This window comes from Brachyhypopomus gauderio, chromosome 1, assembly GCF_052324685.1.
Source record: "Brachyhypopomus gauderio isolate BG-103 chromosome 1, BGAUD_0.2, whole genome shotgun sequence".
Lineage (NCBI taxonomy): Eukaryota > Metazoa > Chordata > Actinopteri > Gymnotiformes > Hypopomidae > Brachyhypopomus > Brachyhypopomus gauderio.
In genome coordinates, this window is record NC_135211.1 from 642501 (window position 1) to 655123 (window position 12623).

At 43.0% G+C, this 12623-nt stretch overlaps 1 protein-coding gene across 1 annotated transcript in view; it reads left to right on the forward strand.

Moving 5' to 3' along the window:
• Window positions 1-8123, forward strand: part of syt13 (synaptotagmin XIII) — an 11604-nt gene extending 3481 nt beyond the window's left edge. The window contains exons 2-6 of the mRNA XM_077003060.1: window positions 654-876; window positions 1526-1663; window positions 2281-2594; window positions 4647-4773; window positions 5192-8123. Coding sequence (XP_076859175.1) covers window positions 654-876; window positions 1526-1663; window positions 2281-2594; window positions 4647-4773; window positions 5192-5496 — 1107 coding nt within the window. The 3' untranslated portion in view covers window positions 5497-8123. The remainder of the gene's footprint in view (window positions 1-653; window positions 877-1525; window positions 1664-2280; window positions 2595-4646; window positions 4774-5191) is intronic.
• Window positions 8124-12623: the final 4500 nt, after the last annotated feature.

Here is a 12623-nt window from a genome sequence, read left to right on the forward strand (position 1 = left end):
AACACTACTATTCAACACTGTATAGGTCAGTCATTGCTTCGCTATTACAGCAGTAGTATTGCTCCCTAACCTTCCTATAATTAATGTCTGTGTTTTGTATGTCTGTGTTCTGTGTCTGTGTCCTGTATGTCATGTCTGTGTCCTGTATATCTGTGTTCTGCATCTGTATTCTATATGTCTTTACTCTGTATGTCTGTGTTGTGTAAGCCTGTGTTTACAGAGATTTGGTCAGCATGTCCTTCTGAAACACCATACAATGATGTGATGACATTTTGGACTTTGGCTGCCTTACGTGTGGTGTAACAACACTTGTGTCATCTCTTTCTCCTCTATATCTCTTTCTGCTCTACATCTATTTCTCCTCTATATCTCTTTCTGCTCTACATCTCTTTCTCCTCTTTCTGCTCTACATCTCTTTCTGCTGTACATCTCTCTCCTCTATCTCTTTCTTCTCTATACCTCTTTCTCCTCTTCTCTTTCTCCTTTAAATCTTTCTCCTCTATTTCTATTTCTCCTCCACTTCTCTTGGTCCTCTACTTCTCTTTCTTGTCTCTCTTTCTCCTATACTCTCTTTCTCCTCTATATCTCTTTTTCCTCTACTCTCTTTTTCCTCTACTCTCTTTTTCTTCTACTTCTCTTTCTCCATAATTAAGTTCAGCGTACAGAAATCCACAGAGCCTATCCAGCCTCAAGCTTTTCTGAAGTTCCCCAAAATCTACAGCCCTAAATCACACATCACGTCACCCAAGGTCATCACGTCACCCAAGGTCATCAGCTACAGCGAGCAGGCAGCTGCCTCTGTGGACGCTGCCACTGAGCCCACCTGCTGGAACCCAGGAATGGAGGGAGAGGAGGTGTTCGCACTCCCGCGGCAAGGTCAAAACAATTATATTAGTGTATAACCATTTGTAATCTTCACCATGTGTAACTCACTGAGAGAGGTCAGATGTCTCCTTCACCCGTATCTGTGTTCCACATACAGCATCAGATGATAAATGCCTGCATTCAGCTCTGAGATGTGAGAGATAACCTTTACCAAACCATTAATATTCACACTAAGACACCAGCTAACCTTTTCGAATTGTTATCAGTGACGAGTTGACTAAACTCCTGAGTGGCTGAATTTGTCTTACCATCAAGTGCGAGAGAGAGAGTTGGGGGGGTGGACGAACGGATGGACTGAAACACATAAAAGCGTGTCTTTATTTAATATGGACATAAAGTCCACTGAAATTTCACTTATGTGAGTTGGAGAACGCCTTTGTGTTTGTGTGTCTGTGTGAGATAGAGAGGGAGAGATGTAGAGATTCAATAGTATGTTATTCCGTCAGCAGTAATACTCCCTATATCATTATGCATTCCATACTCTCATTCCATACTCTCATCCCATTCTTGAAGGCTTTGCAGATGTAAAATTCACATTTTTAAAAATTATTAAAATTCACATTATTTCCCATTATTTTTGATATCTTCCTGTTGACATCTGTGGACCAGACTATGTACTCTGAATGCTGATTGCTCTTAGATTCTGCAGACGAGACTCCTTGTGCCACAGAGCGGGCGAGTAGCCTGACCAGCAGCAGTCCTGTCCTGCACCCCAAACTTCACTTCACTGTTCGCCTGCACAGCAAGAGCAATGAGCTACACATCACCATCTTAGAGGGTAACCACCTGTCCAAAACCACACACACACACACACACACAAACCCATTGCTGTGATCATAGAGGTAAAGATATTATGGGATGCCTGAAGCACTCTCATTAATGTCTTTCTGTCATTTCCTGCTGCATTAGTCAGGGCACTGATCCCCAGTCTGTTGCATTAGTCAGGGCACTGATCCCCAGTCTGCTGCATTAGTCAGGGCACTGATCCCCAGTCTGCTGCATTAGTCAGGGCACTGATCCCCAGTCTGTTGCATCCAGGAGAAAAGCCCTTGTGTGCTATTTTAAATGTGTGTGCTGTTGCCTTAGAATGAGGTGCTCACCCCTGAGGGTGTAGCTGATTGACATGTTATTCAGTATTTTGAAAGGGAAATATAATCTTTTACATTCTGTAAAAGATTTTTAAAAGCCTAGGTTAGAATAGCTGGAATTGTCCGTGTGCAGCATTAGTTGTGATTGGAGGTAATCCCTGTCAGTTTAGCACCTCCAGACATCTTATCTATACTGAGCAGAGATGAGCTCTTTTATCTGAGCAGGCAGAGAGGAGGGGGAGACGTGAATGCACTAAAAAAGCTTAGAACCTCATTCTTCTTCTTCACCTGGTCCTCCCGGGGGTAGCGGAGCGTGTCACTGTGGATGCAGGCGGCGAGGGGTATGTGTCGGGGTGCGTGAGCGTGTCCGGAGAGCGGAAGCACTCCCAGACGGCCGTACGGAAGCTCTCAGCACGCGTCCAGTGGGCTGAGGACCTGGTCTTCGTCCTCCCCACCTCCTGCGCCGGCTCGGATGCCATGGATGGAGAGGTGGCGCTCACCCTCCACAGTTGTGACCGATTCTCCCGAAACACAACACTGGGTACTGTGAGATTCAAACTGGCTGATGTGGGCATGATGGCAGACGCTGACTGCTGTGTGGACCTGCAAATACCCAAACAGGTGAGGGACATGAGTGAATATTACACCGTTCTCATTTAGCTCAAATCACCCTAGACCAGGGGTACTCAAATAGAAATGATGACGGGCAAACGCATTTGGGCGTCTGCTACCTCGTCTTGAGATCGCGGTGCGATCAAAATAAGAGCGTATAGCGCGATTGAAAAAAAAGATTCCTAAAAAAAATGTGGCCCGCGGGCCGCTATTTGAGTATGGGGGCCCTAGACTGAAGATACATATCTAAACAGCTAACATGAAAACGCAGATATTCTCTATATAGGCCTACCTCAGAGAAATCCTTACCTTAAAAGCAGAACTGAGCAAAAAAAGGAAGGTTGTCCTTTCACTCTACTCATCCTACTCTACTCATCCTACTACTGTATACTCACTCAGGTCTTCTCATCCTACTATACTCACTCTACTCATCCTACTATACTAGGTCTACTCTAATCAACTTTACTCATCGTACTATACCCAACTACTAATAAGATTGTTTTTTAAATTATATTTAATCAGCATAGGAGTGGAAACAAATGCAACTGCAGAATCACATCAGTTCTGTTTCATACGGAAGAACTACTACTTATTTCCTGATACTCCTTCTGTCGTGATTCTCCTTCTGTCCTGATGTTGAGGTCTGATTGCTATTCTCCAGTATCTTCATGTATTCCTAATGTCTACAGCTTGGGTTAGATGAATAAAGTCAGTGCACACACACACACATTCGATGGGAAGGACATGAGATCTCTATCTGCGTCATCACATATCCCAGAGGAGCTTAGTAGTGTACACTCACACACACACACACACACACACACACACACACACACACACACACACACACACACACACACACACACACACACACACACACAAACACAGATCTGCCAGCAATAAGTAACTGCTTTGGACAGGGAGACAGGTCTAGATATTAAATATGAATGAATTGTGATTATTATTTTTAATCCACGTGTTATTTTAAAAATAGATTAATTATATGCACATGCGTACAGATTTGATTTTATAATACAGACTACGTCAAACAGTTTTTTAACTGCAAATTGATATTAAGGTCACTACAATTTAATTTAATTGAAAACATGGAGAGGATGTGAGAGAGGATGTGAGACAGAAGGGAGATGTAGAGAGAATGGTGTGAGAGGGGAGATGTAGAGAGAATGGTGTGAGAGGGGAGATGTAGAGAGAATGGAGTGAGAGGGGAGATGTAGAGAGGATGGTGTGAGAGGGGAGATGTAGAAAGGATGGTGTGAGAGGGGAGATGTAGAGAGGATGGTGTGAGAGGGGAGATGTAGAGAGAATGGTGTGAGAGGGGATATGTATAAAGGATGGAGTGAGAGGGGAGATGTAGAGAGGATGGTGTGAATAGCTGAGTGCAGACATGGTCTGAAGGTGCAGATGTGTTTGTGAGTGGGTGACAGCATGTGTGATGCAGTGTGTACTGTGTGTGTGTGTGTGTGTGTGAATAACATATATATGATGTAGACTGCACTGTGCTTTGTGTGTGTGTGTGTGAATGTGTGTGTGTGTGAGTAACATGTATGACGTAGATTGCACTGTGCTGTGTGCGCCCCTCTCTAAATGATTTATTATTTTATACAGCAAGACATTTGCACACATGCACACTTGTAGACTTCAGCAGATGGCAGGAGGTAATAGATCACAGTCACTCACGCACCAGCATATACAGTGAGATTGATCTGGCTCTGTTTCAGCTCTCCGTGTGAAATGATTCATATTTCCTCACGATCAGCATCACCAGGCAGTGTTTATGAATGTACCAAGATAGTCCTCAGAGAGAGTAAGACAGAGGCATATCATTCCTAAAGAGATCACAATACCCACATATGTAGTTACACAGTGTAGCGCATGAATGTTTTAATCACCATATCTTCAGTAGCATGTGAAGAGGACTGACTACTTCTTAAATGAGTCCTGGCCTGTTGACCTGCTGCTGGACCCCTGCTGGTTTAGTACACAGTACCGGTGACTCATGTCCCTTGTGTCCCTTCGATCATGTCCCTCGTGTCTTCACAGCTGGAGGTGGCCTCTGTGGCGGGGGAGCTGCTGCTGTCACTGAGCTACCTGCCGGCAGCCAACAGGCTGGGGGTGGTGGTGATGAAGGCTCGTGGCCTGCAGTCAGACAGACTCAAAGACAACATAGGTACCTGTGTCCCTGCAGAGTAGTGATGCTCCAGGTCTAGAGAGGCCCATCATAAATCAGCTGGCATTCTCTACCACTCTAGCACTCCAGACCCAAATCGATAGTTTATAAACTGCTTTTGAGTTGAATTAAGTGTTCTGGGACAGTGACAGGGCTGTGGGGTCTCCATTCAGTCATAACTGCATAACTTTAAGATATTGCTGAACATCTTATTTCTGATTAAGGACACAGTGTCATGGGAGCAGAGAACTGCTGTTTCATAGAACCTTCATGTATGTGAGAGACAAACCAAGAAGCACGTTGTCTCTGATAAAACATGACAGCATTTAATCAGAACTAATTTACAACAACACCACAAATAAACACCTTAAAGTTCATATTACTATCTAAATGAAGCATTTTTGCTGTTGCTCCTCAGACCTGTCGGTGAAGCTCACACTGAAGCACCAGAGTGTGAAGCTGAAGAAGAAGCAGACGCGGTGGGCCAAGCACAAGATGAACCCCGTGTGGAACGAGATGATGATGCTGGAACTGCCCAGTGAGCTGCTGGCCAAGTCCAGCTTGGAGCTGGAGGTGCTGAACCAGGTGGGCCGTGGCACACTGCTGCCCCTGGGCTGCTGCCTGCTGGGGCTGCAGGCATCTGGCACTGGCCTACAGCACTGGCAGCAGATGCTGGACAACCCTCGCAAGCAGAGCGCCATGTGGCACCCGCTGCACGCCTGAGAGACACACGCTCACAATGCTGACATAACGTATGCCAACTGCACCCACAACGCCAACAACACTAACGAATGCTAGCCACGCCCACAATGCCAACAACAGTAACGAATGCCAGCCACGCCCACAATGCCAACAACAGTAACGAATGCTAGCCACGCCCACAATGCCAACAACAGTAACGAATGCTAGCCACGCCCACAATGCCAACAACAGTAACGAATGCTAGCCACGCCCACAATGCCAACAACAGTAACGAATGCTAGCCACGCCCACAACGCCAACACCAGTAATGAACACCAGCCGCACCTGAAGATTCATTAAATGTCTGGCCAGATTGCTGCTCTAATCATTTACTGTTATCTGTGCCAAGGTAAATAAAAATGTAAAAATTGACAATCAATTACTATAGCGCTGTGTGAAGGAATTGAATCAGTTTGATGAAACTGAAAAGATATAAATGTGAAATGCTACACTAGCTTCAGTTTCAGCCCTTACTGAATGAGTTGTGCTACACTAATAATGCTGTGGGATCACGCTGACTATAGTTGTTTAAAATACTCCTATACACTCACACGTGAGTGTGATCACCTCCAGAGTGTGATCACCTCCAGAGCATTTACTGTTTGTCTTTGGTAAATATTATGACATACTGATTGGATCACTTTGGTATAAAACAGTGGCATATTTATCCTTGGTGTTGTGACAGGAACTCTAAACGGGCGGAGCCAACCTCAGTCACTCATGCACAACCCAGAAGTCAACATGTAACATCTGTGCAACCTAAGAACTCACTACAGCTCTGAGGTTAAAGCTAAGAACTCACTACAGCTGTGAGGTTAAAGCTAAGAACTCACTACAGCTGTGAGGTTAAAGCTAAGAACTCACTACAGCTGTGAGGTTAAAGCTAAGAACTCACTACAGCTGTGAGGTTAAAGCTAAGAACTCACTACAGCTGTGAGGTTAAAGCTAAGAACTCACTACAGCTCTGAGGTTAAAGCTAAGAACTCACTATAGCTCTGAGGTTAACACTAAGAACTCACTATAGCTGTGAGGTTAAAGCTAAGAACTCACTACAGCTCTGAGGTTAAAGCTAAGAACTCACTACAGCTGTGAGGTTAAAGTTAAGAACTCACTACAGCTGTGAGGTTAAAGCTAAGAACTCACTACAGCTGTGAGGTTAAAGCTAAGAACTCACTATAGCTGTGAGGTTAAAGCTAAGAACTCACTATAGCTGTGAGGTTAAAGCTAAGAACTCACTACAGCTCTGAGGTTAAAGCTAAGAACTCACTACAGCTGTGAGAGTGAAGTGTCTGTTTGCTGTGTTGCTTCCTGACCTACAGATGATCATTCATACATTAATACAGAATCCCAGAGTAATGGAACTTACTTGATTCATTCAGTATCCTTGGATCCATCTAACATCATTATTCTGACTATGAATATTACTTACTTAATAAATACTTAATAAAGAGCATTATGTCTACAGATTGGATATAAATGATACTGATATACAATGCTGTGTAAATGTCAGCATTTGATTTGTTGTTTTAGTAATGGTACACTACATACATAAGATTTGTACATAGAAGACATTTGTATGCAGAAAAAGCCTCTATAGGCCATAGTGATCTCAGTCTCTAGTATGACCTGCCTTTACACTTGGGCAACAGCAGGAAAAGACTAAAGAACTCTGGGAAGTCCCAAAAGAAGCCTGGAATATTCCAGAAGATGACTTCAGAAAATCTCAGGAGTCTCCCCCAAAAATTCAAGATGGAACTGTGTGCCATGGGAGGTCACACTAAATGCTGACTTTATGTTTTGTTCTGAAAATTGATTTATAAAAATGTGTGTATATATTCTGTACACAGAACATGGGGAGTCATGGGGATGTTAGATGCTTTGGGTTCTATGTAGCATTAAGAACATTACGAGCTTGAATTTTAGCATTCAGCTTTATTTTAAATGTATGTGTGGGATTCCTGACAAGAGGAATTGAATGGTGTATTCACCTAGTACTGTGCAGTGCAAACTGAGACTGGGGTTATTCATCTTTCAGGTCTAATAATAATAATAATAATTATTATTATTATATATATAAGGACATTTCCTTGTTACTTTTTCCTCTTGGTTTTAGTTTTTCTTTTGTTTCGTTTAGTCCTGTTATTTTACTGAATTCCTTTAATGCAGAGTGGTTTATACCCTGGAGCACATGTTTAAACTTTAAAATCTAAAATTTTAAACTATATTTTTAAATTTTAAAATACATGTACACTGTGCAGTTATGGTGGACTATGGGTTTGATTTATATTCATATGCCCATTCATAAATATTCATGGCTGTAAGACATTTATAAATATTCATGGCTGTAAGGCATTCATAAATATTCATGGATGTTAGTCATTCTCCGTGTTTTACTGCTGGATCAGTGTCTCTCTATATGGGCTATTACAGCCATGACTTAATATTAATGATCAGATAAATCAGGGAACTGTAATTACCACCCTGATGATGTGAATGTGTCTGCATTTGTGTAATAATTATAAATCAAAGAGCATATATTACTACACATGTGATGTTTTTGTGTGTTTATTATAAATTGAGTATATATTTAATAAATGTGATAATTTTTAGCATTTCTGAAGGAAGTTAATATTGTTCAATTCAACTTCAGTGGTGTATATCAAAGTGTGTAAATACTGTGATTAGTCATTATAAATCTCTTACTCTCCTAATATTTCATGATCAAATCAGGATAATTATTTTACAAATCACTGATCAATTACTACCATCGTTAAAGTCATTATTAAATGCATATTAATGTGCTGTCTCTAACTTGCATTAAATATTTATTTGCTGCTGATTTTGCAGTCCTATTCAAGAACAACCCAGAAAGATCCACTTGTTAGATAATTACATGAATAATGAAAATGTTCATATTTTATAGTTTCATAATTATTGCTATTTCATCAGGCTATAGCTGGCAGCACTAAATGTGGATTATGAGATTTCTCAGTGCTACTTGGCATTCAAGAAACCTCACTAACCCAATAAGGCCAATTTGCCCACACCACTTGTTTTTTTGTTGTTTTGCTGAGCAAAAGCTTTTTGAACATCTAAGCATGTATACGAAAACAGAAAATAAACATCAGATGTTCTCAATGTCTTGTCCTGTTTTACCAGTCACATGACCTACAATAGTCACATGACCTACACCAAATGCTACTGTGCTGTTTATTTCATATTAAACAGCAATAATTGTGACAGGCAGGGTGAGCGAAACAAAAAGGAATTACGCCAAATATCAGGGAAAAAGGAGGGTTTAATGAAGAAAGGGCGCAAACCAAAAACCTGTGACTCGATCCAAATTAAGGATATAATGACCAGCGGTCAACTGGTACAAAGACTAGACATATATAGACATACAAACGACCCTCAGGTGAGACGGCTCGTGGGCTTCGCCCACCTGAGTGTCACGTTGAGGACCCCGGCCCCTCCCTTTTGGGCATGTGTTAACGTTGCCTGCGTCTACTCGTCTGCGTCTGTGAATCTCCGTGGGTGCGGTTATGTCTTGTGCTGATTCTTTGATAAATGACTCTTAAAACCTTCAAAGGACCTCAAACCGTATGACCAAATACCAGCTCTGCTGGGCTAAACCCCAAAGACTTTTGTGCAGCCTCTCTTACTGCAAACAAGGCCATTGGCACCCCCTCATCCCAATCCTTGGTATACTCTACACAGTACTTCCGAAGTACGGACTTAAGTGTCTGATGGAACCTTTCCAAAGCACCTTGTGATTCTGGATGGTATGGACTAGACACTACGTGTTTCACCTGCAAAGTCTTCATTACTTGGGAAAAAAGTGTAGAGGGAAAAAAGTGTAGAGAGAAAGTTGGTACCTTGGTCTGTCTGTACAACTTTTGGTAAGCCAAACATGGTAAAAAAACTTGATCAAAGCTTATCACTACAGAAGCAGTTATTCTTCTCAGAGGAACGGCCTCAGGAAATCTTGTGGCGGCACACATGATGGTTAACAGGAACTGGTTACCAGACTTCGTTTTTGGCAATGGACCAACACAATCTACCAATACCTGCTCAAAAGGCTCACCAAAGGCTGGAATGGGAACAAGTGGAGCAGGAGGTATACTTTGGTTTGGTTTACCCACACTCTGACAGACATGACAAGACCTACAATATTTCACTATGTCTTTCCTAAGACCTGGCCAAAAAAAATGCTTAAGCACACAAGCATAAGTTTTCGTTACCCCTAAATGACCAGACCATGGATGTTCATGAGCCAGTTGTAAAACCATGCTGCGATACGGCTTTGGCACAACAATTTGATAGACACAGTCAACCTGATCCCCAACACGAGACCACTTGCGCATTACGAGACCGTCATCCAAGTAGTATCCGCCGTGCCTGTCAGTCAGGCTCTCATTCTCCTGCAATAACCTAAAACACACCTCCAAGGTAGGATCCGCTTTCTGAGCATCTACTCAAGACGACCGCTTTACCTGCAAAACAGGGTCTTCAGGTGGTTTGGGGTTAACACCCGACACCATATCATCAGTGCCTGAATCCTGCAGGGCATCCAAGACTCCTTCCCCTGTTGTACAACCAGAGTTCATAAAGGAATCAGATAAATCCACTACATCACGAAATTTCTTATTCTGAGCTCGTGACTACACAGGCCGACAATAGGTCGGAACACAGGTTCCCTGGGACACCAGAAAGTGGCAACACCTTTCCACCAGCTAGGTCATTTCCCAGGATTACCTGCATATATATATATATATATATATATTACCACCCTCTCTGGCAGGCAGTTTGAGTTCTTCCATCAACAACAATTCCCGTAAAGCCTCAAAGCTATGAACATCACAGGCATTACACCACTTATCAAAAAGCACCATTTTCTCACGAGCGAATTCTACAAACATCTGAGAGGGAGCCTTACGATGTTCTCTGAACTTCTGCCGGTATGCCTCTGGCACCAACTCATAAGCTTTTAGGATAGCAGATTTTACAGTGTCATAATCCATACTCTCCTGTAACATTAGTGCGGAAGAAACATCCTGTGCCCTACCCACTAACTTACAATGCAACAGTAATGCCCACATCTCCTTTGGCCAACTCAGACACAGCTATTCGTTCAAATATCCCAAAATAGGTATCCACTTCGGTTTCCCGAAAGTGGGGCACCAAGGATACATTTTTACTCACATCAAACGTGGCTGGAACAGCTGGATGAGTTCCACCCATGGAACTCGCCAAAACAGATGGAAGTCTGTCCAACAATGGACCGGCTTGGGCAGGGATGGGCTGAGGCTGCTCTAGGTGAGCCGCGGAAGACTCCTTCACCTCCAACTCCCGCATACGCATTTCCCTCTCCAAATCCAAGTCCAATTTACATAAGGCGACGGACAAATCAAAGTGTGCTTGATGGTCACGAGCTTTCTCCCTCGCCTGAGCGTCAATCTGAAGTCGCGCTAAACGCATTTTCAACCGAGCCCCCTCTCCGGACCCCGCAGAACTCGATGACAACGGGTCATACCGAGGTAAAGTTGCCTTAACCTCTGGTTGGACTGGATTAGCATGCTCACATACCTCATCTTCCATAGCTACTGCGCCTGGAGTTCGAAACCCCTGCTGGACATCCTGGGTTAATGTATCCATAGAAGACACACCCACAACACCACGTTCCACCAACCTACCTACTACTAAACTCCTGATGTCCTGCTTTAGCTAGTGCCTTGCCACCGGAATATCAAAGTGGGCAGCTACTGTAAGTAAGTCAGCCTTCCTACACCCTTCTAACTGATCCAGAGTTGGATTATCCAGAAACTGTTGTAACACAAAGGACGCCATACCTCACAGCTTTCTACTCAAAACTCAACACAATCACATCCACACAAAAAACGCCAGACAACAGAGAATCCCGGACGAGCCCCCATATGTTACGACCCTCGGCTAGGTCTAGGAAGGTGAGAGTCATAACATAGGTGTTTAAGGAACTGGTGCAGTGTGACCAGGAGAGGAAACAACCAAAATGCCAGAGCTCCGATGCTGATATATGTATTTTAATGGCAACAATTAAGCAGTCTGTATTTCAACAATAGGGAAAACCCACTGGACGGCACCAAAGAAAAGAAAAGAAATCTTTTCAAAAGAAAAACAATACCTCAACAAAGTAAAAGACAACCCCTAAGCTTAACCAATAAAAGTATAATCAACAGGCTCCTACGTGGTGCATACATGTATAGGCATGCCTCATCTAGCCTGCAGGTTTTCCCATATGTTAAGCTAAAACAGCACATACACAGGTAGAACAACCACCTGTAAGACACGCAGCACAATAGTACACTAGCACACTAGCACACTAGCACACTAGCACACTAGCACACTAGCACACTAGCACACTAGCTGCAGCTTCCATACCAGCAGCAGTAATCACAATTCAAATCAAGCCACCATCACACATGGCCTCCTTGCCTCTCCTCTCTTTAGCCATCTTGGATTTCACAGTTTTTATACCGGAGGCTCCTCCCCTTCAGCAACTAGAAGTCCTCCGGATTGGTCCAGGGATGGGAAAGAGTCCACCAATAACTGAACACCTCATTTCTCATTGGAGACACAAACAGACTTTATGCCCCAATAGAGAAAAGACCTGTGGAACAGCATCTACAAAGAAAAACATCAGAGGCACAACAAAGGACAAGCGCCACAGCACGTAACACAAATGTTTTGTCTTTGTTGCTTATTAAGGACATGTTAATGCATTTATATGCAGAAAATAGATGTATGTTGGTGCAATAAACATACAGATCTGAATACATTTAAAATGTGTTCTTATTGAGAATAATTTGTAGTGTCTTTCATATCCAATTATTTGAAGTGCGTGGTCATGTGGCCCTCCAATAATAGTGCTGAAAAAATGTTGGCCCCCTTTGTCATGGAAGTTGCCCATCCCTGATCTAATGTGTATTGTAACAATTTATGTGACCATAAGGCAGGGGTAATCAATTAAATCTTTCCGCGGTCCATTTTTGGCAGATAGCTCAGACCTTAGGTCCAGGTCCGCGGTGGCGAACGAAAGTTGTTGAGCGGTAACACTCGTCTGAAAATAAATT